Raw genomic sequence first — 27,507 nt, 5'->3', positions numbered from 1 at the left:
CTATTCTAACTTTTATCTGTTATAGACTGTTCTAATTGGAAATGCTTTTGCTAGGTACCATAACAGCACTTTGACCTTTCACCCTAATACTGTGCAAAGGAAGTTGTGATCTTAAGAATAACCCACTCAGCTAGAGGGAAACTGTGGATAGCCCACAAGTGGGATTATTGTTAAAGAATTCTGTCTTTGGGATCCCTGGGTGGCGCAGTGGTGTAGCGCTGGTCTTTGGCCCAGGGCGCGATCCTGGAGACCTGGGATCGAATCCCACATCAGGCTCCCGGTGCATGGAGCCTGCTTCTCCCTCTGCCTGCGTCTCTGCCTCTCTCTCTCTCTCTGTGACTGTCATAAAAAAAAAAAAAAATTCTGTCTTTTAGGGCGGGATGGATAGGGGAGGCCTGGGGAGACAGAGACCCCATGTCACATTGCTGCTGAGTTGGGAGCAGAGACTGTTTTCTCTCTCCCTCCCTGAGATGTGATATATTTCCAAAGAAAGAAACCTCAGATGGAGAGAAGAGAGACACCTGCCTCTTAGTTTGAGCGGGGAGGAGTGTCCTGCCTGCAGTAAGCCACAGAGAAGAAGGCCTGATGCAATATTTGTGTCCTGATTCCCCGGCCGCCATTACCTTGGCTGCCTTTTAATGGGATTGCATACCTTGCTTGTGAGGGTAAGGGCCTGGACACCTTGGATCTATAATTAGTGCAAAGAAAACCTTCACAAGGGCTGCCTAGGGCTTCAGCCAAATAAAGTCAGGGAGGTGGGGCAACTGCCCAGGGAAATCAAAGAAAGTCACTGTCACCACTCCTTTAACCAGCTGCTGGCCTCTTACTAATCACCCACTGTGAGGTTCATTATCTGATCCACCTTACTGAAGGGCAGAGCCAGTCTGTCAGATCAATAAATCTCAGGGCAATGGAAAGCCCTTTAGTTACAGGCTTAAACGACATGGATGGACTGGGAGGACTAGCCAACCTATATTGGCTCTTAAATTGAGTTTAGTCCTGAAGTATAGGAGATGAAAATAGAAAGAGGGAAAAAAGGGGGGATACATCTGCATATTATATTCAGGATAGCTGTATAAAGGAACTAGTTACTTTTTAAAAGGCATCATCTGGGGCAGCCCTGGTGGCGCAGCGGTTTGGCGCCGCCTGCAGCCTGAGGTGTGATCCTGGAGACCTGGGATCAAGTCCCACGTCGGGCTCCCTGCATGGAGCCTGCTTCTCCTTCTCCCTGTGTCTCTGCCTCTCTCTCTCTGTGTCTATGAATAAATAAATAAAATCTTTAAAAATAAATAAAAAAAATAAAAGGCATCATCTTTTTTAGCCTAAGAGATTTGTGCCCACCTTTTGGATCCTTGTTTCTAAACAATTACATTGGATGACTGTACCCTGGAGAGAGATTCAGGTTATCTTAGATAGAAAGACACTGTAAGCATACCAGTGGAGGGAGAGGGGTGCTTACTCAGTATAGTCTGATTTTGTTACCAGGTTGTTATTTGTTCTAGTTCCAGGGCTACTGGCTTTTTTCTTTGTTTCAGCTACTTTGGGCTAAAGTGTTTTGAAAAAGAACCAATTCTAAACCTTTTAAGGACGCTCTCAGAACCTCCCTTGGTCTAAGAGTTCTCTACTTCTAGGAGGCTTTGGTTAGTGCTATAAGACAAGGAATATATAATGTAGTCTCAAGTGCCCCAGAATAATTTTTTTCAGTGCAAAAGTACAGAAGTATCTGCTGTGTGCCAAGCCACGGGCTATAAAAATGCAAAATTCATGCCTGCCCTTGAAGACTTCACAGTATAAGAATTAGTGTCACTGCTTTCTTGCTTAGACCTTTGCCTATGTGTTTACCTTTACACCTCAGCCAATGTATGTGGCATGCTTGCAGCAGCCCCACCTGACCCTTTATAAACCTAAGATAAAATCTCCCTGTCCTCCTCATAACCTAGAGAAATATTGCCTCAGAAATCCATAAATAATAGGCCAATGACCTTCATTTGGAGTGGGTTTCCACGAGGAGAGTCATGGTCATCTCATATCTTTATCCTTGCCTCAGTTTCTTTAAAAAGGTAAAATCAGGGCAGTCACTAGATTGGTAAAAGCAAGACCCTATAATTCCCCAAGCTTGGTGAATGACTGAGTTTGTCAGAAGGTCCAGGTAAGTACAGCCACTTATAAAAATCTCAGGTGGCTAGTGCCCAGCTGAAAATTAAACACTGTTGATTGGGTTTCTTATCACACTTGGAACATGTTCTTAATTTTACCCAATCTTTGGGTATTCAGTGCTGTCATTACACTACATACTTACTTATCACCTTTAGTCTTTTTTCTTTTTTAAGATTTTATTTATTCATGAGAGACACAAAGAGAAAGAGGCAGAGACATAGGCAGAGAGAAATGCAGGCTCCCTATGGGGAGCCCAATGTGGGACTCAGTCCTGGGACAGCAGGATCACTCCCTGAGCCAAAGGCCCACACTCAACTGCTGAGCCACCCAGGCATCCCTTATCACCTTTAGTCTTGTTGCATCTGCATCCAAGAGAGCAAGATGGGTCACCATCAGCTCTCTGAGGGCCATCTGAGGAAATTTGGCCAGGGTTTTCTTCCTTGCTGTATCTGCTTATACTGGCATGGTCTGATCTGGAAATAGGGTCTACGGCTTCAGTATGTGCAACCAGCGTTTCTGCCAGTATGGAAAGGATATAGGCTTCATTAAGTGAGATTAAGTGAGCTTCCTTGAATGCATCATTCAAGATACCTAACTTACTGTGTATATCCGAGACCTATCTTAATGCTAACTCATTGTACATAAATAAAAATATTTCAAATATGAGTGTTTTTTAAAAATTGAAAAAAATTACTATCAATTTATTTGGCATGATGACAAGTGATGCTTGAGCAGTTGTCATTTGGTTATTGGCCATTATGTATCTTCTTTTGTGAGGTGTCCAAATCATTTGCTTATTTAAAAAATTTGCTCATTTGTCTTTTGTGTGTGTGTGTTATTTAAGAGTTTTTGTGTATTCTGGGTGCAAATTCTTTGTCATATATTTATGTATACATGACATATATATGGCAAATATTTTCTCATAGCCTGTGGCTTACCTTCGCATCCTCTTTTTTTTTTTTTTTTTGAGATTTTATTTATTTATTCATGAGAGACACAGAAAGAGAAGCAGAGACAGGAGAAGCAGGCTCCCTGCGGGCAGCCTGATGCAGAACTCCATCCCAGGATGCCAGGATCACAACCTGAGCTGAAGACAGAAGCTCTACCACTGAGCCACCCAGGCACCTACCTTTGCATCTTCTTAATGGTGTTTTTCAAAGGACAGACATTTTAATGAAGACCAATTTTAATTTAATATTCATAAAGATGAATTTATTAATCTTTTTGTAATGATTTTGTTATTTTTAAAAATTGTGCTCACTTTGGCAGCACATATGCTAAAATTGGAATGACAGAAGATTAGCATGACCCCTGTGCAAGGATGACACAAATGTGTGAAGTGTCCCATATTTTTACTAGAAAAAAAAGTGTTTTGAATATTCTACAGTCCTTTGCATTTCCATGTAAAGAGTGGAATTTGGGGTGCCTGGGTGGCTTAGTCTGTAAGTGTCTGCTTTTGGCTCAGGTCATGATCCCAGGGTTCTGAGAGTTCCAGCCCTATATTGGGCTTCCTGTTCAGCAGGGAGCCTGCTTCTCCCTCTCTCTCTCTGCTGTTCTCCTTGCTTGTGCTCTCTGGCTCTTTGTCTCTCTGTCAAACAAATAAGTAAATAATATTAAAATTTTTAAAAAGTGAAACTGAAACTAGCTTGTCCATTTCTACAAAAAAAGTCTGCTAAAAAAAATCTGCTAAGATTTTTTTTAAGATTTATTTATTTATGATAGACAGAGAGAGAGAGAGAGAGAGAGAGAGAGAGAGGCAGAGAGGCAGAGGCACAGGCAGAGGGAGAAGCAGGCTCCATGCCAGGAGCCCGACGCGGGACTCGATCCCGGGACTCCAGGATCGCGCCCTGGGCCAAAGGCAGGCGCCAAACCGCTGAGCCACCCAGAAATCCATGCTAAGATTTTGATTGGAATTGCATTAACTCTAGATGAACTTGGGGAAGAAGCAACACTTTAATAATATTGTTTCCAAATCCGGAAACTTAATAGCTCTCCATTTATTTAGATCTTTTTAATTTTCTCATCAATATTTTGTAGTTTTTTAACATAGTATTTGCATGTGTTTTGTTCATTCTGACCCCAGATATTTCATTTTTTATGTTATATATAAATGATTTGATTTCCAACTTTTTTGGTTAATGTATAGAAATAGAATAGTTGGGGGGATCCCTGGGTGGCGCAGCGGTTTGGCGCTTGCCTTTGGCCCAGGGCGCGATCCTGGAGACCCGGGATCGAATCCCACGTCAGGCTCCCAGTGCATGGAGCCTGCTTCTCCCTCTGCCTGTGTCTCTGCCTCTCTCTCTCTCTCTCACTGTGTGACTATCATAAATAAATAAAAATTTAAAAAAAATATTAAAAAAAAAAAAAAAAAAGAAATAGAATAGTTGGGCAGCCCCGGTGGCTCAGCGGTTTAGCGCCACCTGCAGCCTGGGGTGTGATCCTGGAGACCCGGGATCAAGTCCCACATCGGGCTCCCTGCATGGAGCCTGCTTCTCCCTCCGCCTGTGTCTCTCTCTGCCTCTCTCATCGCTCTCTCTGAATGAATGAATAAATAAATCTTAAAAAAAAAAAAAAAAAAAGAGGGATCCCTGGGTGGCGCAGCGGTTTAGCGCCTGCCTTTGGCCCAGGGCGCAATCCTGGAGACCCGGGATCGAATCCCACGTCGGGCTCCCGGTGCATGGAGCCTGCTTCTCCCTCTGCCTGTGTCTCTGCCTCTTTCTCTCTCTGTGTGACTATCATAAATAAATAAAAGAAAATTTAAAAAAAAAGAAAGAAATAGAATAGTTTTATATTGACCTTTTTTCCTGAAGCTTTGATAAACTCATTTAGTAATTGTTTTTTTAAGGTCCTTAGAATTTTTTGTGCTCATAATCATGTTGCATACAGATAATTTCAGTTTTAGTTCTTTCAAATATATATGTCTTTGATTTCTTTTTCTTTCTTTATTGCACTGGCTCAGACCTTTAGTAAATATTGAAGTGGTAAGAGTAGACTTTTTTTCAGATTTTCAAGAGAAGGCATTTGGTCTTTCATCATTAAGTAATGTGTTAGCTGTCAATTTTCATATATTCCCTTTATTACATTGAAGTTTCCTTCCCATTCTGAATTTGTTGAGAATTTTAAAATCATGAATAGATACTGAATTTTTAGTGCTTTTTCTACATATATTGAGGTGATTATATGGATTTTCTATCTCTTAAGTATTTTTTTAAGTAATCTCTACACCCAATATGGAGTTCAAACTTAACCCCAAGATCGAGAGTTGCATGTTCTATTCCCTGAGCTAGTCAGGTGCCCATGGATTTTCTCCTTATTCTGATACAGAGTTATTGTGATTAATTTTTAATAGTAACTGAGCCTTATATTCCTGGGATAAGCCCCTCTTGATCATGTTACAGTATTTATACATTACAGAATTTGAGTTGCTAATATTTTGCTGATTATTTTTGCATCAGTGCTTTTGAGGGATGTCAGTTCCATAGTATCCTTGTGATGTCTTTGATTTTGATATTGGAGTAATGTTGCCCTATAAAATAAGTTGGGCAGAATTCCTTTCTCCAAGCAGCCCGGGTGGCTCAGTGGTTTAGTACCTGCCTCTCTGTGTCTCTCATGCCTCAGGAATAAATAAATAAATAAATAATCTTAAAAAAAAATTCCTCTCTCCATTTTTAAAAAAGATTTTATTTATTCATGGGGGCGAGGGGGGGGGCAGAGAGACACAGACACACAGGCAGAGGGAGAAACAGGCTCCATGCAAGGAGCCCAACATGGGACTCGATCCCAGGTCTCCAGGATCAGGCCCTGGGCTGAAGGCAGCACTAAACTGCTGAGCCACCTGGGCTGCCCTGCTTTCTTCATTTTTAAAAGGAGTTTGTGTGTGTGTGGGGGGGGAGTTTGTGTAGGATTGATATTATTTCTTGCTTAATAATTAATAGAATTAACCAGTGAGGGCATCTTAGTCTAGAGTTTTCTTTTCTTTGTGGGAAGAATTTTTTTACCCAGCATTTTATTACAAAAAATTTCAGGGGTGCCTCAGTTGGTTGGGCATCTAATCTTCATTTCAGCTGGGGTCATGATCTCAGGGTTGTGGGATCAAGCCCCATGTAGGGCTCCACACTGAACATGGAACCTGCTTGGGATTCTCTCTCTCCCTCTGCCCCCCACCCAACTCACGCTCGCTCTCTCTCTCTCTCTAAGAAAAAATAAAGAAAATTTCAAACATACAGTAAAGATGAGTAAATTATACATTGACTACCAGCATAGCCATCACCTAATTTCTGTCATTTACATTTTATTATATTTTATCACATATCTGATCCATAGGATGGATCCATCAATCCCTCTTATTTTTTTATGTGTTTCAAAGTAAATTACGTATATTAGTATGCTTCTGTGGGAAACATTTTATATTTTAATTTTTTTAAAAGATTCAATTTATTCACTTCAGAGAGAGCACAAGCAAGGGGAGCTAAAGAGGGAGAAGGAGAATCAGGTCCACACTGAGTGGGGAGCTCTATGTGGGGCTTAATCCCAGGACCCCAGAATCATGACCTGAGCCTGAAGGTAGATGCTTAACTGACTGAACCACCCAGGCGCCCCTGTGGGAAGCATTTTAATTATTAATTCAATTTTTTTAAAGATTTTATTTTTATTTTTATTTATGATAGAGAGAGAGAGAGAGAGAAAGAGAGAGAGAGAGAGGCAGAGACACAGGGAGAGGGAGAAGCAGGCTCCATGCACCGGGAGCCCGACATGGGATTCGATCCTGGGTCTCCGGGATCGCGCCCTGGGCCAAAGGCAGGCGCTAAACCGCTGCGCCACCCAGGGATCCCTATTAATTCAATTTTTAAAATAGATTTAGAGATAGGTTTTCTACTTGTTCTTGAGTCAATTTTAGTCATTTGTGTCTTCAAGTAAGTTATTCATTAATATGGGTTGTTAAATTTATTGGTATAACTTGTTCGTATATATCATTTTTTTCTTTAAATGTCTATAGTAGGGGATCCCTGGGTGGCGCAGCGGTTTGGCGCCTGCCTTTGGCCCAGGGCGCGATCCTGGAGACCCGGGATCGAATCCCACATCAGGCTCCCGGTGCATGGAGCCTGCTTCTCCCTCTGCCTGTGTCTCTGCCTCTCTCTCTCTCTCTCTCTCTCTCTCTCTCTCTCTCTCTCTCTCATAAATAAATAAAAATTAAAAAAAATAAAAATAAATGTCTATAGTATTTGGGGGCACCTGGGTGGCTCAGTTGGTTAAGTGTCTGACTCTTGATTTAGGCTCAGGTCATGATCTCAGGGTCATGAGATTGAGCTCAGGGATATGCTCTGCACTCAGCAGAGAATCTGCTTGATGTTCTCTCTCCCTCTGCCCCCCCAATAGATAAATAAATAAACAAATAAATAAAATCTTTAAATGCCTATAGATTCATCATTCATATGGGTAATATGTGTGTTCCTTCTCTTGTTCCTGTTCAGTCTGGCTACAGGTTTTATCCGTTTTCTTAACTGTCCAAAGAATTAGCTTTTAGATTCATTCATTTTCTATTATTTTGGTGTTTTCTATTTCATTGATTTACATGACCATCTTTGTTATTTTCTTCTGTTTGCTCTTCTTTTTCTAATTTCTTTAATTTTAAAATTTTTAATTTTTTAAATATTTTACTTATTTTAAAGATTTTATTTATTTATTTGAGAGAGAGTAAGCAAGAGAGAGTGCAAACAGACGCAAGCTGGGGAAGAAGAGGGAAAAGCAGATTTCCTGATGAGCAGAGAGCCTGATGTGGGGCTTTATCCCAGGACCCTGAGATCATGACCTGAGCCGAAGGCAGATGCCCAAACAACTGAGCCACCCAGGAGTTCCTTCTTTAAAAAAAAAAAAAATATATATATATATTATATATATATATGTGTGTATGTGTTATGTGTGTGTGTGTGTATGCATATATATATATATATATATATATATATATATACACATACATACATACTTTATTTATTTACTTGAGAGACAGTGAGCAAAGAGGAAAAGGGAGAAGCATATTCCCTACTGAGCAGGGAGCCCAACACCAGGTTTGATCCCAGGACTCCAGGATCATGACCCAAGCCAAAGGCAGCCACTTAACGAACAGAGCCTCCCATGTGCCCCTTTTTCTAATTTCTTAAGGTAGAAACTTAGATCATTGATTTCAATTCTTATTTTCTAATATAAAAATTTAGTGCTATAAATTTCCCCTGTGCTAGCAAATACCACAGATTTTGTTATGCTGTGTTTTCATTTTCATTCACTTCACAGTATTTTCTCACTTCTTTAGTGATATTTAGAAATGTATTGTTTTATTCCCATTATTTGGAGATTTTTCAGATAAATTCCTGTTACTAATTTATTATTTTATTCCCTAGTAGATATTAAATACATACTCCATGTGATTGATTTCATTCCTTTTAAATTTATTGAGATTTGTTTTATGGTCTAGCATATGATCTATATTGTTGACTGTTCTGTGTGCATTTTAAAAGAAAATGTAGTGACGCCTGGGTGGCTCAGTGGTTGAGCATCTGCCTTTGGCTCAGGGCATGATCCTGGAGTCCTGTGATCGAGTCCCGCATCGGGCTCCCTACAGGGAGCCTGCTTCTCCCTCTGCCTGTGTCTCTGCCTCTCTTTGTACCTCTCATGAATAAATAAATAAAATCTTGAAAAAAAAAAAAAAGAATATGGGATGCCTGGGTGGCTCAGTGGTTGAGCATCTGCCTTTGGCTCAGGTCGTGATTCTGGGGTCCTGGGATCAAGTCCCACATCAGGGTCCCCATAGGGAGCCTGCTTCTCCCTCTGCCTATGTCTCTGCCTCTCTTTCTGTGTCTCACATGAATAAATACATAATCTTTAAATAACATAAATTTTCTATAAATGCCTTTAGGTCAATTTGGTTAGTAATGTTGCTTAAGTCTTCTGTCTTCACTGATTTTCTGTCTAATTGTTTTATCAGTTATAAAGAGTATTGAAACTTAGAACTATTATAGTAGACTTTTTAAATATCTTCCTTTAGTTCTGTCAATTTTGCTTCATCCAGAATTTTGAAGATCTCTTATTAGGTACACACATATATAAAATTGTCTTTGTAAAGAACTAACTCTTTTATCATTATGGAAATTTCACTGTTTACTACTGGTAATATTCCTTGTTTTGAAGTTTCTTTTGTCAGATATTACTATAGCAATTGTGTTTTCTTTAGTTTCTTCAGAAGCATATCTTTCTCTATCTTTTCACTTTCAACCTATCTGTGTCTTTATATTTTAGGTAAATTTGTTTTAAACAACCCATAGTTGGGTCTTAATTTTATGTCCAGTCTGACAGTCTCACAGTTTTATTATGTTGTGCATTATATCTTCCATTTTGCTCCTTATTACATTCATGGATGTTTTTAAATACTTGAACAAGGGTAGCCCAGATGGCTCAGCGGTTTAGCGCCGCCTTCAGCCCAGGGTGTGATCCTGGAAACCTGGGATCAAGTCCCACATTGAGCTCCCTGCTTGGAACCTGCTTCTCCCTCTGCCTGTGTCTCTGCCTCTCTCTCTGTCTGTGTCTCTCATGAATAAATAAATAAAATCTTTTAAAAAAATACTTGAACAAATTTAGAATAGCTCTTTTTATCTTAGGAGGGAGCAGAGAGAGAGAGGGAAAAAATCTTTTTTTTTTTGTAAGATTTTATTTGTTTTAAAGAGAGAGTGTGTATGCATAAGCACATGAAGGAGCAGAGAGAGGGTCAGAAGGAGAAAGAGTGAACAAGTGGACTCTGTACTGAGCATTGAGCCTGATGTGGGACTTGATTTCAGGAGACTGAGATCATGACCTGAGCTAAAATCAAGAGTCAGATGCCCAACCCACTGAGCCACTCAGGTACCCCAGAGAGAGAGAATCTTAAGCAGGCTCCATGCTAAGCATGGATCCCAGCACGGGTCTCAGTCTCATGACCATGAGATCATGACCTGAACCAAAATCAAGAGTCAGACTTTTGGGACACCTGGGTGGCTCAGCCAATTGGGCAACTGCCTTGGGCTCAGGTCATGGTCCCCAGATCCTGGTCAAGCCCTGCATCAGGCTTCCTACTCAGTGGGGAGCCTCCCTCTTCCTCTCCTCCTGCTCTCCTGCTCTCTCGAGCTCTCTTATGTCAAATGAATAAATACAGTCTTAAAAAAAAAAAGAAGACTCTTAACCCACTGAGCCACCCAGGCTCCTGTATAATAGCTCTTTAAATATCCATGCTTTTAATGCTAGTATCTCATTTCTGGATCTGTTTCTTTTGACTAATGTTTCTTTTATGAGACATATTTTCCTGTTTTTTTACATGTCTGATAATTTTTTTGTCTGATAATTTTTTATTGGATACTAGACATTGTGAATATTACGTAGCTGAGAGTTAGATTTTGTGATCTTTATTAAATAGTGTTGGACTGTTCAGGAAAGCAGGTAAATTCTTTTTGGAATAGCATGGTCCATTTGAAACTTCCTTTTTTGGTTGTTGTGATCTTTTTCCCCCCAATTTTATTGAGATATGATTGATATATACCATTTAAAAGTTTAAGATATACAGCACAACGACATGACTTACATATATTATGAAATGATTACCACAATAAGTTCAGTCAACATCCATCTCATTATAGATACCAAAGAAAGGACAAAAATGGGGACACCTGGGTGGCTCAGTGGTTGAGCATCTGCCTTCAGCTCAGGGCATGATCCTGGAGTCCCAGGATCGAGTCCCGCATTGGGCTCCCTTCATGGAGCCTGCTTCTCCCTCTCCCTGCGTCTCTGCCTCTCTCTGTTTCTCTCATGAATAAATAAATAAAATCTTAAAAAAAAAAGGGCAAAAATGTTTTTTTCCTTGCACTGAGAACTCGTAGGATTTCATTCTTAACAACTTTCAAACATGCCATACAGCAGTGTCAACTAGTCAACATATTGCACATTATGTCATCGGTACTTATTTATTTTATAACTGCAAGTTTGTACCTTTTTTAAAAAAAAAATTTATTTATTTATTCATTCAGAGAGAGCGAGAGAGAGGCAGGGACACAGGCAGAGGGAGAAGCAGGCAGAGGGAGAAGCAGGCTCCATGCAGGAAGCCCGATGTGGGACTCGATCCCGGGTCTCCAGGATCACACCCCGGGCTGCAGGCGGCGCTAAACCGCTGCGCCACCGGGGCTGCCCAAGTTTGTACCTTTTGACCAAATTCATCCATGACGCTTCTTTTTAATCTCTATTTGGGTAAGTTTAGAGTAGCCTTTACTGTAGGGCTAGTTTGATTCCACTAGTAAGGTGTGACTGGTCTGGGGTCTCTTAGGAATGTCCTAGCTAGTTCCACAGGTTCTTTTTGTTTTTGTTGGTCAAAATTCAAACACCTCTCAGTCCAATGTGAGTTGACAGATTCTCTTTTTCAGTCTATTCTGGTTGAATTTTACCTTATACATGCAGTCCTTATCAGCGACAGATTCAATGGGAATACTGCAAATTTCTGAAGCTCTTTCCTTTGCCTCACTGCCTCCTCTGGTACTCTGCCTCACAAGTTCTAGCCACCTTCCCAAACTCCAGTGTGTCTCCTCAGCCCAGTAGGACCTTCACACTCACCTGAACATTTTCCTTTTTGGGGGGTACCTGTCCTGCACTCCCTATTATCTAGTGTCTGAAGAGGGTTATGTCTTTCATGTTCTCAATTACTCCATCTTGACTAAAAGTGGAAATCCTGAACTACTTTAAAATATTACAGTATACCTGGAGTTACTCAGCTGAATTTTTATTTTTTTATTTTTAAAAAATATTTTATTTATTTATTCATGAGAGACACACAGAGAGTGAGACACAGGCAGAGGGAGAAGCAGGCTCCATGCAGGGAGCCTGATGTGGGACTCCATCCCAGGATCTGGGATCACGCCCTGAGCCAAAGGCAGATACTCAACCGCTGAGCCACCCAGGCGTCTCTCAGCTGAATTTTTAAAATTTCACTCACTTTTCAGAGAATCTTCCCTTGCATTAACTATTCATATATATCGTCCCATTGTACTTGTTCTCTTTCTTCCTTTCAGTCACTAAAGGGGAGAGTCTTGAATGGATATTGGACACAATATGTATAGTGAGCATTTTAATATTCTTTTTAAGATAATCCACTAAAAGGTGTCTCTTCCCTTAACATATTTTCCCCTTCTGTTCTTGGGCCCAGGTCCCAGCCTTGCTTTGATCATTTATTTACACAGGCTTACCCTCACATCTCTCAAAACAGCAATGAAGCTCTTGTGTAGCTGACATTTTGTCCTTTTAACTGTGTGCTTGATCACTATGTCCCTTTTAGGCCTTTCTAGATGGACAGGCTTTGCCTTATATAAGAGAAGATTAAGGAAAGGGTATCTGAAGGAAGTAAACAGTCTTCTCTGGGTACTAGTTAGCCTTGGAACTCCTGAACCTAATTGTTTCTTCTCCTTATTTTCTGAGATGCAAATCTGTTAGTTACAGTATGCAAAGAAGTACTAAAAATAGCTTAGCAAGCCTTTGAACCTGGCTATTCAAAGAACACAGTGTGTATCTGCTTAGATTGTTTTGGACAGTTATCTAATGAGTACCCTGCACAGTTGAGCTGCATTTGTGCAGTTGAAATTCATTGCTAAATTGAACACACCTCAAAAGGACATTTTAGAATGGATCAAACCTGATTTCTGAGAAAATGAAGCTATATAGATGGTATGTTTGCAAAGTAAAGTAGTATTCTTTCCCACCTTTTTAAACTTTCGCTCATCTTTTGTGCAGGACTTGTTTTTTCAGCATCAGGGCTGAGCCTGAGCAGTCTGCCCCTCAGGTGATAGGACCTTACCGAGCCTAAGCTGGCTATGCTACAGTCACAGATCTGTCAGAGCTTAATGGGCCCCCTGACGGCTGCCTTCTCAGGAGCCCTACTACCTGGTGGAAAATTTTGCATTCAGTAGTAACTGACACAGTAGTGTAAAATAGAGGAGTAGTGGACAAAATAGGAAAGATCTTGGATTCATTAATTTTCCTTGTTTTAAAAGGTGTGACACTCTGAACCAGGTCACTCATTCACTGGTCAGTTTTGTTTGATTTTTTTTTTTTAAGAATTTATTTGTTTGTTCGTTCATTCATTCATTCATTCATTCATGAGAGACACAGAGAGGCAGAGACTTAGGCAGAGGAAGAAGCAAGCTCCCTGCAGGGAACCCAATCAGGACTTGATCCCAGGACCCTGAGATCATGACCTTAGCCGAAGGCAGATGCTCAACCACTGAGCCACCCAGGCGTCCCTCACTGGTCAGTTTTGTAGCTAATTCCAAACCACACTTAGCACTCTACCCTGTATGTACTATCTGTGAGTATGTCCTTCCACGGTGGTTGATCTTGAGTCCCCATTTTGCTTGTTAGCTCCTTAAAGGCAAGACTTGGCTCTGAGGTCTTTAGAAACCTATCAGAATGCTGAGATTGATGGGTGTACTGTGATGGCCTAAGTCTATTCTTATTGTGTGACCTTGATGAGAAATTCCTTTCCTTTTTGGTTGGGCCTGAGTGTTACTAAATTAGTCCACAAGCACGTTGATGTTTATTGTTTCTTAAGACTCTGTTAGGCATTGTGGAAAATCTATAATGTAACACTGGGTCTCTTCTTTCAGGGGGCTGAGAATCTAGCTGTGACAGTTTCAATAAGGAAGTCAGTAGTAGTAGCATGTTTGTTTCTCCAGGAGAGGGCCTGCCACCCTGCCTGTCTACATCTACTAATGCATAAACTCTAAAGTGGTGTTTATCCCTCTGGGAAGTCTGTGGAAGACACAGCTCTTCCAGAAAGTGGGGGAGGGGAGAGTTTGATACTTTATGGCAAGGCTTGGAATTTCAGGTTCTAAAAAGCAGTTATTTCTCAATAATACACTCTATGTTAATTACTTAAATTTAAATAAAAAACAAGGGATCCCTGGGTGGCGCAGTGGTTTAGCGCCTGCCTTTGGCCCAGGGCGTGATCCTGGAGACCCAGGATCGAATCCCACATCGGGCTCCCGGTGCATGGAGCCAGCTTCTCCCTCTGCCTATGTCTCTGCCTCTCTCCCTCTCTCTCTCTGTGACTATCATAAATAAATAAAAATTAAAAAAAAATTTAAAAAAAAAATAAATAAATAAATAAAAAACAAAAAAGCGGTTATTCATGGAGTTACATTAAAATGAAAGAGGATACAGGATGCCTGGGTGGCTTGGCGGTTGAACGTCTGCCCAGAGACCCGAGATGGGACTTCGAGCTTCCTGCATGGAGCCTGCTTCTCCCTCTGCCTATGTCTCTGCCTCTCTCATGAATAAATAAATACAATCTTAAAAAAAATAAAAGAATAATAATGTAAAGTGTTCTCTGTGTGTTAAGTAGTATGATTGGCACTTTCTATTGCCTTATCTAATCTTCACAACTACTTCTCTGTGAAGAACATTATTATAATCCCCATTCCCTAGATGAAGAAACTGAGGTTCATCTAGGCTAATAACCTGTTAGTAAGTCGTGGAGCTAGGATGAGTCCAGGCAGGCTGACTCTAGGGCTATATTGTTTGTTTTAATTTTAACTCTAATATATTTAACATATTGGAATTATTTTAGTTTCAGGTGTACATTATAGTGATTTAACAATTCCATATATTAGTACTCATTAAGATAAGTGTCCTCTTAATCCCCTTCACTTGTTTCACCCCTTCCCCCACCGACGTCCCCTCTGGCAACCACCAGTTTGTTCTCTCTAGTTAGGAGCCTGTTTTTTGGTTGGTACTCTTTTTTCCTTTATTCGTTTTTTGGTTGTATTTCTTAAATTACACATAAAAGTGAAATTCAGCCATGCTCCTCTATTATTTTGAAAATTAGTAGCTATTGGCTGAAACTCATTTTCATGGCCCAAACACAACTAGACCCAGTAGTGACCCATCAAGGTCTTTACTTGGAAAACATCTTTGCAGTGCTTCTTGTTTAGCTAGTCCTGAATTTAGAAGGATAAATGTGGATTATAGAGGAAGAAGAATTGTCTTTTTGCTTCTTTACCATCAGAATTTTGCCTCCATGCAGCCTGACACCTGACCAGCACCACTTAACTGTGAGAGTGCCACCGAGAAGCTGTCCTTACACTTGAAATTGGAAAGTTGGGGACAGACCTTTATTGCTTCTGGGGGAAGGGGGGTTGTCCCTCATTGGGAGACACATCACCAGTTCTGGGGAAGGTCTGGTTTGGAGAATGTAGAGGAAAGATGGGTGGCTACTACATAGCTTAGGTCTTTTCAGAGAAAAATAAAGGATCAGACCTCCAGTTTCTCTTCAGTCTCTTGCCAAAATTTACAGAGCATTTCAGCCCTATAACAGATTCAGAGAAGGGAGGCAGGCAATGCCTTCAGTAGGTCACTCTCATTTTTATTTTATTTTATTATATTAATTTTTAAAAGGTTTTATTCGTGAGAAACACACAGAGGCAGAGACACAGGCCAAGGGAGAAGCAGGCTCCCTTTGGGGAGCCCAATGTGGGACTCGATCCCCAGACTCCGGGATCACACCCTGAGCCAAAGGCAGGTGCTCAACCACTGAGCCATCCACGCAACCCAGGTCATTTTCATTTTTAGAGGAAAGGGTATCTTCCTTTGAGTTTGAAGAAGTTTACTGGGTAGTAGAAGGAATAAGTTGAATTATGGTTGGTCTTCCAGGACAATGAGGAGGAGATCTCAGTCTGCATTTACCATAAAAACTGCGTAAAAGCCTGCAGCTACTTGGCTGATCATCTCCTTTAGCAGTCCATTTCCCACTGACTGGTGTTGAAGGCCTACTCTGCTTTTAGCGCTGTTTTTTTAGAGATGGGACATTATGCCAGACAATGAACAGTTTAGATAGGTGGCATGGTTCTCTGGGCACCAGGATTGGTTGCCTCAAACATGGAACCGTTGCGAGGGATGTATTTCATTTCCCAAATTCTTTCATTATTTCATATCAAATTCTTTCATTATTTCTTCATCATCAGCTCATAGAATAAGCTGTACCTGGTCAGCTCTCTCTAACCGATGAGAGAGAGAAGTGAAAGCAATATGGAGTTATGCCTGGTGATGCTCTTGTTTGTGGTTTCAGAGCTTGAATCTCTCAAGCTGTCTTTTCCTGCCTTATGGGGAAAAAAATGGAGCCAAAAAAAATCATATTCTCTAACTACTGAATAAACATCTGAAATAGAACAAATGGCCAGAGTCTAGTGGGAGAGATAGATGGAGATTATCATGAAAATCCTCTAAAAAGCCTTTATCATCTTTTCTCCTTATAATTACTAAATCTGTTTCAAATCATCCAGAGATTAATTTTTCTATGGTTAGGGGTTTGGCTGGGTTAGAGCAGAAGGGCATGGAAGTGCGAATGAAGTGGTTACAGTCTCTTTCGGAGAATGGAAAATTGGCCTTGAGGTATGAACATTCATTAAAGAAGGTATTTTGGGGCCCCTGGCTGGCTTAGTCAGTGGAGCCTGCGAGTCTTGATCTTGAGGTCATGAGTTTGAGTCCCATGTTGGACATAGAGCTTACCATTACTTACTTGTAGAATGTACTCATTGAATCTTTTTTAACACCTCACCCCAAGCCGGGAGACCACCTGATGGCTACAGCCAAAAGCCTATGGAAGATTAAAGACCTTTGTATTTAAGCTTCTAAATGAGTACTAGGGCAGCCCAGGTGGCTCAGCCATTTAGCGCCGCCTTCAGCCCAGGGTGTGATCTTGGAGAACAGGGATTGAGTCCCATGTCAGGCTCTCTGCATGGAGCCTGCTTCTCCCTCTGCCTGTGTCCCTGCCTCTCTCTCTCTCTCTCTCTCTCTCTCTCTCTCTCTCTCTCTGTTTCTCATGAATAAATAAATAAAATCTTTTTAAAAATAAAATAAATAAATGAGCACTAAATTAAAATACAACCCAGACGTGCCTGGGTGGTGCAGTCAGTTGAGCATCTGACTCTTGGTTTCAGCTCAGGTCATATTTTAGGTCATAAGAGTGAGCCCAGCATGGGCTCCACGCTTAGTGTGGAATCTGCTTGAGAGTCTTTCCTTCTCCCTCTGCCCCTCATACTTGTTGTTCTCTCTCTCTAATAAAAATTCAAACAAAATAAAATATCAACCCAAATTAGATTTTTCTTATAATAAGTTCGGAGTGGTCTGTACAGTTTTGGTGGTGGTTGACACCAAACTCCAAGAGGGCTGAGCAGGGTCTTTGGCTGCTATTGGTGGATATGGACAAGCCCTGGAGTCCTGAAGGACCTGGTAGTAATGAAAACTTAAACATCAAACCAGGCTTTCACCAGATTACTTTCCCAGCTCTCCAGAGATCATGTTTCCCACTTATTAGGAGTGAGTTTGAGTTCCTTGAATGTTTGTTCTCTGAAAAATTAAGTTTAGCCTGTAAATTAAGGAATGTGCCCCAGGTTAAACTAGCTTGCTAATATAGGAAGAGCACTGGATTAGGAGTCAGAAGACTCTGTTGTCTAATCCCAGCTTTGGGTTTTTGGGCAATTTTCAATCTTTCTGGACATCTGTTTCTTCATCTGTGAAATGAGGTCCACGGATTAGGTAGGTGATTTAAAAGGTTCCTTCCAGAACTATTATTTCTGTGTGTTGGGTTTTTTTTTTTTTTTTAATTTCTATGGTTCTGTCCCCATGGTAACACTTTGGCAAAAAGAGGTATGGTTGCCTTCCCTGTCACTCTCCTTATATATCAGTGAGAGCTCCAGACTTTCCTGGACACCATTTAACCACCTCATTCATCTTATTCGAATGCATCAATTATTTCCTATCTCCATTTCTTTTTTTTTTAATATTTTATTTATTTATTCATGAGAGACACACACACAGAGAGAGAGAGAGAGGCAGAGACACAGGCAGAGGGAGAAGCAGGCTCCATGCAGGGAGCCTGATGTGGGACTCAATCCCAGGACTCCAGGATCACACCCTGGGTCAAAGGCAGGTGCTAAACCGCTGTGCCACCCAGGGATCCCCTCTTTTTTTGTTTCAATCTCAATAGCTTTCATTCATTGGCACCTTCTGTTGGCTAGATATTATGATTTATACTTTTATATTTATTTTCTATCTAATCTTCATAATATTATTTTAAAAAATGGTGTGATGATGACTATTTTACCAATAAAGCTTAGGTCAAGGTCATATAAGTACTAAATGATGATGTCAAGATATGAACCCAGGTTTCTCTAACTCTAGCCTCTTTCTGTTACATCCCACTGCAATCTTTTTTTTTTAACATTTTATTTGTTTGACAGAGAGAGTATGTACACACACACACAAGCAGGGGGGCGGGGAGGGGGCAGAGGGAGAGGGAGAAGTGGGCTCCCCACTGAGGAGCCCGATGTGGGGCTCGATCCCAGTACCCTGTGATCATGAGCTGAGCCAAAGTCAGACACAACCAACTGAGCTACCCAGGTGCCCCATCCCACTGTAATCTTGATAGGTTCTGTGTTTATTGCCTATCCTATAAGAAGTCTCAGTAAGTTTCTCTGTTGTCATCTTGTGATTTCATCCTCATTTGGCAGCCTACCTTCTAGGGAAAGCCATACATATTGCCCTGGCTGGAAGTGGGCTGGTGTCAGCCTTACATATTCTCTCCAAATAAGCTATACTGTAGATGTCAGTTCATATTGAGAAGGTAATGAATACAGGTTTGCTCTCAGGTCACATCCTATTACTTAGTTGTCCACTAATTCTCATTCTGGGAATTTAGTCCATCAGAGATTTGAGACTAAGCAATTTTTCAGGCACAAGGCATAGACCTCTGACATCAAGATAGGGTAGCCCATGCCAAGAACTTTTCCATTGGTGGGATTCTCCTTTGCTGCTATCTTTAGGCTAGAAGTTACTTCCTATTTCAAAGCCTCTGCAAATAAATAAATAAAATAATAAATAAATAAATAAATAAACAAACAAACAAATAAATACTAGAAGTTACTTCCTAAATAATTCCAAGGGTTCTGCTAATAAAGAAACAAACAAACATAGGCTACTGAATAGTCTTTGGGGAATGCTTATCCTGTGTGCTTGGGGAAAGATGTGTAAGTGTATCTGAAACCTTATCAGCAATTTTGAACTAACTTTTTTTTTTTATTATTAATTTTGTGCACTGGGATCTCTCCCTCCTGATCCTGAAGTTTCACAACGTGTATTTTGCAAAACTGGCCTTTCTGGCATCTCTGCTCAATTTTTTTTTAACCTGTGTCCTCTTGCACTACACCAAGATTGTTAAGCAGTGGGTACTGGACATTCTCTGACTTCTGGCTAGTGCATTGCCAGTTACACTTGGAATAGGGGGTCATTATGGAAGCCTGCTTTCATATCGAATAGAGAAATTAGGTTTCCACTTTACCAGAATCTGAACGAAGATGTGTAAGGCCTTATCTCCTAGCTTATTATTAGAACTGTCTGGGGATAAGAGCTACCAAATGTCTATTGTCCCCAGAAAGAATTTTTTTAAGATTTTCTTTATTTATTCATGAGAGATAAAGAGAGGCAGAGACACAAGCAGAGGGAGAAGCAGGCTCCCTGCGGAGAGCCTGAAGAATTTTTCATTGTAAAATTAGTAATCACTTATTGACTATTCCTTATGTGCCAGACATTGGACAGTCAGTTCATACCATCTTTATATCAGCTTTATGAGGTTATAGTACAGGTACTGTTATCCCCATTTTACAGATAAGAAAACTGAGGCTCAAAGAGATTAATGTGAAGAAGTTTTTATAGCTCACTAGTGGTTGATCTGGGACCAAAATTCATTTCTCTCTGACCTTAAAGCCTATATCAGGCCTTCTCTTCCAGAGACCTCAAGGAAGGGGTTCTAGGTCCCTACCCCACTGCCCAGTTTGTCCTTCCCTTACCTGAGGCAAAGTGTTTCAAGGCAAAGAAGAGGGTATATGATCTTTGAAACTGAGGCCACTGATTTAAGTGTCTTGCATTTAAACCCAGAAGATGTACCTTTGTGGTGAAGAATTGTTTATGCACATAGGCTCTTTGGGTTAGTTTGAAATAATTAAGTATTTCCTGGGCTATGAAGACAGTTCGTCTTGATTCCTAGGAGCTATCCAGGTAGCTGTGTAGCCATTGGGATGATAATGTCTTTATCAGTCATATGTTACTTTCAGGAATCAAAATGTTTATTCCCATGTCCTTTTAGGAGGGTGAATTCAAATTCCATTTTACAGAGAGAGACAGGCTGAAGCTCAAAGAGGTTAGATAAATTGTCTGAGATCCATAATAAGAGTGGAATTCCCAGTTAAGTTCTCTATTCGGTCTCTTGCCAGGACCCAGGCTTCTTTCTGTCTACTGAGGGCAATGTGTAGGGGTTAAGGACTTTTATTTATTTTTTTTAAATATTTGATTTAGTTATTTATTCATGAGAGACAGAGAGAGAGAGAGAGAGAGAGAGAGAGAGAGAGAGAGAGGCAGAGACACAGGCAGAGGGAGAAGCAAGTTCCATGCAGGGAGCCCAATGTGGGACTCAATCCCGGGACTTTAGGATCACGCCCTGGGCTGAAGGCCGGCACCTAACTGCTGAGCCACCCAAGGATCCCCATCGTAGATATTTTTCTGCTTTTGGAGCTGCCTTGAGCTGAGGTGATGGGATGGTTCTAGGAAGTCAACAAGCCCAACAACCTGATGACAGAAGGTGGGCTTGCATTTGGGAGATAGAGTGTTACCTAATGGACTGGGGAGGAAACTTTGGAGAGATCAGAAAGCCAGAGACTGAGGTTGCAAGTTGTGGTAAAACCTAAGGTACAAGCACTCTGGGAGATTGCCTTCTGCTTGAGTACTGCCCTTTGCCATGTCCCAGGCCAGTGTGGAATGTGAAGCCCAAATGGAATATGTTCCTAAAGTCTGAAGCTACAGAAAGCCAAGTCCTTGAATAGGAGAGTAGCCCTATTGCTTCAGAGTCCCAAGTGGGCTGGGGCCCAGATCTGAATTTAGAATATCTTATTCTCCTGGGAATTTAAGAGAGGTGAAATAGGGTGAGAGATGGAAGAGGTTGAGTGAACTGAAGGGCAGCGTACCCCTGGGTAAAAAAGGAAGAAAAGAAGTAAGATCTGGATAAGAGGAGAGCTGAGATCATGCACTAAGTCCAGCCAGGCCTCTGGTTTCCTTTCACGGAGCTGATAGTTCAAGGTTTCACCTCCCTTAACAAAACTGACATAAATTCTGGCAAAAGCCAAATTTGTTGGGTAAAAAAATCCCTGTTCTGAGTAAGATCTTAGATGTTCCACTTGGCCATGGCAAGAGGAGAAAGCCCAAGTGATCTGGGCAGCATGATCTGAGGCCTGACTCTCAGGATGTAACATCTGCACCTTCTTCTCAGAATTGGCTTTAGCTTGGTATTTGTCTTACCTGATACCCCTTTGGGAAGGCTGAGCCCAGGATGCTGAATTGTAGGTATTGCTGAAGCTGCCCAGAGTTCAGGGTTAGAGAAAACATGTTACTCTGTTCTGTCTGATTCCTAGGGGCCAGTTCCATCTTGGAGAAATTTTGCTTTTTTCAGGGTTTGAGCCATTCACTTCTGAGCTAATACCTTGGCTTATAGATATTTCAGTGGCAAGCACAGCCCACATGCATGAGAGGGCTGGATTATTTTGTGGGTGACTACCATTGCTGAGTACTGGGCCTCCTGCTGACAGAGCTGACAAATGGAATTAGCAGCAAAGGAGCCAGTCAATAATAGGGTCTGTGGGACATAGCTAGGCAGAGTGTCCTTGAGGAGCTGAATGTCTAGAGGAAAGGAAACTGAGCCTGGAACCTAGGCCAGACCTGTGCCCTCACTGTCCCTTCCCCCCAAACTTGAGGACACATCCTTCCCTGTGTTCTCTATCAGTACTCTCCCCTCAGAAATTCTTGGCAGGCAGAAGTGTTTGCTACCAAATGAAGTGTGTCCTGGCAGAAGACTGAATTGGTGAGCACAGCCCAGAGATACTTCTGTGCTCCTCAGGAGGCCATCTTCAGTCCCTTTGACCAGTCCTGACTCTAGTTTATTCTCTTCAGCCTTACCTTCTGTTAGAGTTAGCCTCATTCCTTCCTCCCAAGTTCCTTACTGAGCTGGAAGCTCTCCATGACATCATAGACTTCCCTCCCTAGTCAGATCAAGTTACAAACCAGTTAGTACCCAGATTACCACAGTGACCAGTCATTCCATCTCCTGGTCTCTCCTTTCTGCCTACCTCAGTTCTATCTTGATGTAGTGCCTTTCCCTCTAATTGACCTTGCCTTTAATTCATGGTCTGAACAGAAGTCACAGCAGAACTTCCTTTTGGAACCATAGAGATCCAAGGTTCCTGGAGTCAATGGAGGTCTGAATCCCCCCACCCCCATGGAAAGTTAGAGAAAGGGGAGAGACCCCTCAACAGAACAAAAGATGGCAGTTAGCTCTAGCTTTGTCAAGAAAGTGTCCCCTATATCACAAGGCTGGGAGGCCCAAAAGATCGAGCCAGGCAATGGGTACAAAGACTGAGTTGGCATGGAGAGATGAAAACAAGTGGCAGATGGTGCTGAGGAACATCCCGGGACTGAAGAAATGTGGTTCCCAGAAAGGGAAAAAGGAGACATTGGCAAAGTCTTACTCAGCAACTGCGACAACCTGGCCAAAGAAAGCTGCAGGATATGGCTGAGAACACATTTATGGTATCAGGATGCTGCTGAGCTCAGACACTCACTGTTCTGTCAGCTCTTCTTGTGCTCTTTTACCATACCCAGAGTAAACAGTCTTGGTGGCCACGCAGGATGGGTCAGGAAAAGCCAGGAATAGAAGAGATTAGAAAATGGTCCCAAAACCTGAGGAATTACTCTCTGGGGCCAGACTTTTTTCTGGATGATAAGTTGTGAATGAGAATGACCTCTGGAGGTGTTGCCCCAGACTGAATCCAACCCACTAAGGCAGTAGGAGGGGTGTGGGGACCAAGTGACCTAGAGTTTGGCCTAAGCCCTGCCTGGCCCTTGACCTTCCCCAGGTGCTGGAGGTAGTACGAGCCAACTATGACACACTCACACTGAAGCTGCAGGATGGCCTGGACCAGTATGAGCGCTATTCTGAGCAGCACAAGGAAGCTGCCTTCTTCAAAGAGCTGGTGAGTCTGCCCTGCCTCCTTCTCTATGTCTCTTGAGGGCCCTTTCCCAGCCAGAGGGTGATATTTGTGCAGGTGGGCATCTAGGGAACAACCACAATTTGCCAAAGGCTGATGAAATAAGACTTGAGGGGTCTGCTGGGATTGGGCGTGCAACTTCTCTTCTAAGACCAGGACCAGGCAGTGAGGGAAGATATTCCCCAGGGTACTGGTGCTAGGCGAAGAAGGGTGAGAAGCCTGAGGCAGCATTGCCCATCTCTCTTCTGCAGCCATGGAGACAGCCCTTGAACAGCTCCAACTGGGCCTGGGGTTTGACATGTGTTCCCAGTGGCAGCTCTGCCTCATTATTCCTTATCCTGTCCTCCAAGCAACTAATGAGAGTCATTGATTCTTCTCCCCCTTATGCAATCACTTCTTCCTAAATTCCTAGCTGACTCCTGGTCTGACTGCCCTCCCAATCTAGTTCTCCAGTCTTCACTCCCTGCACCCCCCTCCCCTTTCCAATCACTCAGCTTCCTTGCAGCCCCCACCCATGGCCACCTGGAGCCAGTGAGCATTTGCTCTGCCTCCTACTCCATCTTCTAGTCAGCACCACCACAGAACTGGGCTCTCCCCGTTGATGGTCTGTCTCCTGCCCTGTACTCTGAGCTGCTCTCAGGAAAAGCTAGGCCTGCCTGGTTATACATGAACATTGTGGCTGGAGGCTGAGACCAGGACACACCGTACCTTCTTCCCATAGCTCAGCCCTCCCACTGCTGGGACAGAACACACCTCAGCCCAGCTTTTACTTCCCCATGCCAAGTTTGTGATGAAGGTGCTGGATTGTAGGTTATCTGTCTTGTACTAAACACAGCCCAACTCTGACACTGACGTGAGATTCCTGAGATTTTGGACTTCCTCAGGGTGAGGAAGATCTGCTCTGGAAGTGAGTGATTTGGCAACATGGGGAAGCCATTAATATAAAGAGCAGAGTCGAGCATCTTTATGGGGTGTGTGGCAAGTCTTTAAGTTGATGTGGGGGTTTTACTGGGGGTACAGACTTCACAAAGAGAGAAGGTCATTGGAGATAAAAAGGTTGTGGAGGAGAGGGTTAGGGGAGCTCTGTCTCTGGCCTATTGACACTAGCCTCACCTGACTCAGTTCTCCTTATATATGTACCTCTGACACAAGGGAGTAAAGAGGGTCTGGTCTGGCTTGAAGCTAATGATCTTGAGTTGCCTGCTGGTTGCCATGCTGCCCTTTCTTCTGCCTCATGCCTGATGACTTCATTACATTTCCCAAAGCTAAACATATTGGAGGAAAGCTCCCTGGTCTTTGGGGTCCAGAGTAGATACACATACTTTTCTCCTTTTTCCTCCACTTTGTCTCTCACAAAGCATTCATTTCTATTTCCTATGTTCCTTCCAGAGTGTGATGGATTCCTCCTAGAATCCACTCAGAGTAGGGGGTTTGACTCCTAATTCACAGGTCCTTTCCCCCTGACAGAGGCAACGCTTCCTGCAAGGGTCTCAGTCTGTGGGAAGAAAGCTTGTGAGGGGAGCAGTGGGGACACAGCAGGGATATGCTCAAATCTTTCCTCTAAAGAAGGGGGGCTTCTTTGTGGTATGGGAAGAGTGCTGGACTGGAAGTTAAACCTGGATCCTACTCCCAAGCTTGGGATTCATAAGCTATATGACCTGCTTCTGGTCATTGGCCTCCTTGGATCATACTCCTGCCATCTATGCCAGAGAGGGGCTGCATCTCTAGGTGTCCTTTCCAACACAGAAAAGTAGATAAATACAAAGAAAGAGTGAGAAGATGAGAAATGCATTCTCTGGCCTCGTTTTCTTCTCCTCTCAGACCACTGACCAGACCAACCCCCCTCTGCATGGCCAAGGCAGAGACAAAGGCATGAGTTCACCCTCCTTCTGTGTCTGCGCTTACTTCTACCTCTTCGGGTACCCAGATGCTCTTCAACCTCCACTAAAGTTCCTGTCTCTCAGCCCCTCTTTTTTTCTTCCACTTATCACAGAACTGTTTGTTCATTTGCCTGCCCGAATGATAGCTGTTAAGTGTTCATCTCCTAAGAGAAAAACATGTTAACACTGCGTCTTGGCCTTGTCCCTCAGGCACTGCCCTCTGTTGTGTGTAACCAGCTCTCTCCTATTTTTTTCTTTGCCTATGCCCTCTTTCCTTACCCAACCCTTTCCCAGGTTCGATCCATTAGCACCAACGTCCGGAGAAACCTGGCCTTCCACACACTCAGCCAGGAGGTCCTGCTCAAGGAGTTCTCTACTATCTCCTGAAGCCATGCATATCTGAGCAGCTGCCAACTGCCCTTACTAATGAGGCTCCCAGGCTGGAGGGGGACTGAGGGAAGAAGGGCTGTCCCCAAGGCTGGAGAATAACACAGATACCGAGTTCTCTCGGTGGAGGCTGCATTTCAGCGGAGCTTGGACTGTGGGGGCCAGAAGGGGCAGACCGGGGATAATCTTACTTGGGGAGGGTTTGGGTGGGCACAGGAAGAAGCCTTCAAGAATGTGGGGACTGCCGGTGTGGGCTCCCTCAATATCCCCTAACATTTCTGATTGATACAAGTTGTGGCTGCTGACTAATTTTCAGGGGCTGTTAGGCAAGTCTTAGGATGATGCCAATATCCTGAGGGTCAGTGTTTCTCCAGCTTCTGAAAACAGACTCTCAGATGTAGATGGAGCCAGTTCTGCTTTCTTTGGCCTGGGGCTGAGCTAGGCTTGAAATCTTTGTCCCCCACCCCTGCAGGTGCTCAGTCCAGTCATTAGGACCTTTAGCTCAGCTCAAGGTAAGGTAGGAACAGAGGACCTTTTTTCTACTTTCTAAATCTGGGAGACTGGAGATTAGAATCAGCCCAATGCCCTGCTATCTGGCCACCAATTTCTGGATTTCATTCTTGGCACCAGGAGTACCTGTTAGATTCCCCGGCCTTCCAACCCCACAGATTGCTCAGCATTATAGGGTCACAACCTTAGCTTTTCATTTTCAGTCTGGTTTAAACTGTCTTTAGGGTATGTGTGTGTGTGTGAAATAAACATTGACAGGTTTTCCGGAGCCCTCAGGTGCCTACTTTGCTGGTTCCCTTTCCGGCAGCCTCCCCACCTTCCTAGTCACCTTCTCCTCTGGGAGCCTCTCCTGCCTCTGCTGAGCTCCCCTCCACTGCTCCGCCCCCTCACCCGGCTGTTGTTTACATCCAGCCTGCCTAAGAATTTCCTCTGGGGAGGAATCTGTTCCTGCTGTGGTCTGGTGCCTGGGAAGGGAGAGAACCTGCTGGGAGCAGGGTGCCCTCCATCTGAAAGGGGCCAGGTGAGCATCACACAGAGGCCATTCTGTCTACCCACATTCTGGCTGGAGCCACAGGCAAGTCTCCTTGCCTTTTGGAAATTGGCCCATGGTTCCTCCTCTGGACAGCCTCTATGGGACTACTATAGGCTTTCCCTACCCCACAGCTGCCTTCAGAGTAGCTGCAGCTCTGAGATTTCCCCCCTTCTAAAGCACTTTGTAAAGCCCTCAGGTTAGCAGGGAACAAGCAGCATTGGAAGACTCGGAGTAAGTGCAGGAAACTGGCAATGAGAGCAGTTCTGGGACCTCCCTGGCTGCTATTCCACTTAGCTTCAAATCTCTTTAGTATTCTTGCCTTCCTGGGAACCAGAGTTGTGGCTCCAACATTGAACAAATACACACTGGTTCCGGAGAATCCACCAGCATGCTACCGTGTATAGATGCAGATTCCTAAGAGATCAGGGGTTGGGTCATATGATCACTAGATAGGGTAGCTCAGCCTGGGGCCTATAGTGTTCTCCACAGTGATAAGCCCTAGAGGAACTGGAGCTGGAAGATGGTGGCAAGTTGAAGTTATTAAAAATTGATTTGTATGGGACAGTCTTTTTAGTGTTTTTTGTTAATTTGTTTTTCTTCATCTCTGTTATTCAGAACTCATTTCTCAAAGACAGAGTTAAAGTAGTCTCCAGGTGCTGGTCCCATCTGCCTAGGGCATCCTTGCCTGTCTCCCTCTCCTCCTAAGTCTCCTGGCCCTAGTGGAAGCCAGTTAGCTTCAAAGAGGTGTAGCCTCCCTTCCCTTTGCTACTTGTAGATTCCTTTCCTATGAAATGAACAAGGGCATGAAGCAGTAGCAAGACTCCTTGCCCTCCATTGTAAAAGCACATCTTTTGGCCCATTTACCTATATGTTTTAAGAACTCCAGATGGGAGTCCCA

The 27,507-nt window shown here is 42.9% G+C and overlaps 1 protein-coding gene and 2 pseudogenes across 3 annotated transcripts in view; all 3 read left to right on the top strand.

The window, feature by feature from the left end:
- ARMH3 (armadillo like helical domain containing 3) overlaps nucleotides 1–27,166 on the top strand; it is a 187,387-nt gene extending 160,221 nt beyond the window's left edge. For 2 of the 3 annotated variants that reach the window (XR_008661181.1, XR_008661180.1), the window contains one exon: nucleotides 23,169–23,237. Coding sequence is in view for 1 of the 3 variants with exons in the window: in XM_055300034.1 (XP_055156009.1) it covers nucleotides 23,169–23,285; nucleotides 25,475–25,567 (210 nt within the window). In the remaining 2 variants the exon portion in view is untranslated. Of the gene's footprint in view, nucleotides 1–23,168; nucleotides 23,286–25,474 lie in introns of those variants that run through there. The other variant, XM_055300034.1, reaches the window with a different exon arrangement.
- On the top strand, nucleotides 2,539–2,710 carry LOC129493655 (40S ribosomal protein S29-like; annotated as a pseudogene).
- Nucleotides 3,411–3,511, top strand: LOC129494013 (U6 spliceosomal RNA; annotated as a pseudogene).
- Nucleotides 27,167–27,507: the final 341 nt, after the last annotated feature.

Source organism: Nyctereutes procyonoides, unplaced genomic scaffold, assembly GCF_905146905.1.
Source record: "Nyctereutes procyonoides isolate TBG_1078 unplaced genomic scaffold, NYPRO_anot_genome, whole genome shotgun sequence".
Taxonomy (NCBI): Eukaryota; Metazoa; Chordata; class Mammalia; order Carnivora; family Canidae; genus Nyctereutes; species Nyctereutes procyonoides.
The sequence above is the reverse complement of the archived record's forward strand: the minus strand, read 5'-3'. Positions and strand labels throughout refer to the sequence as shown.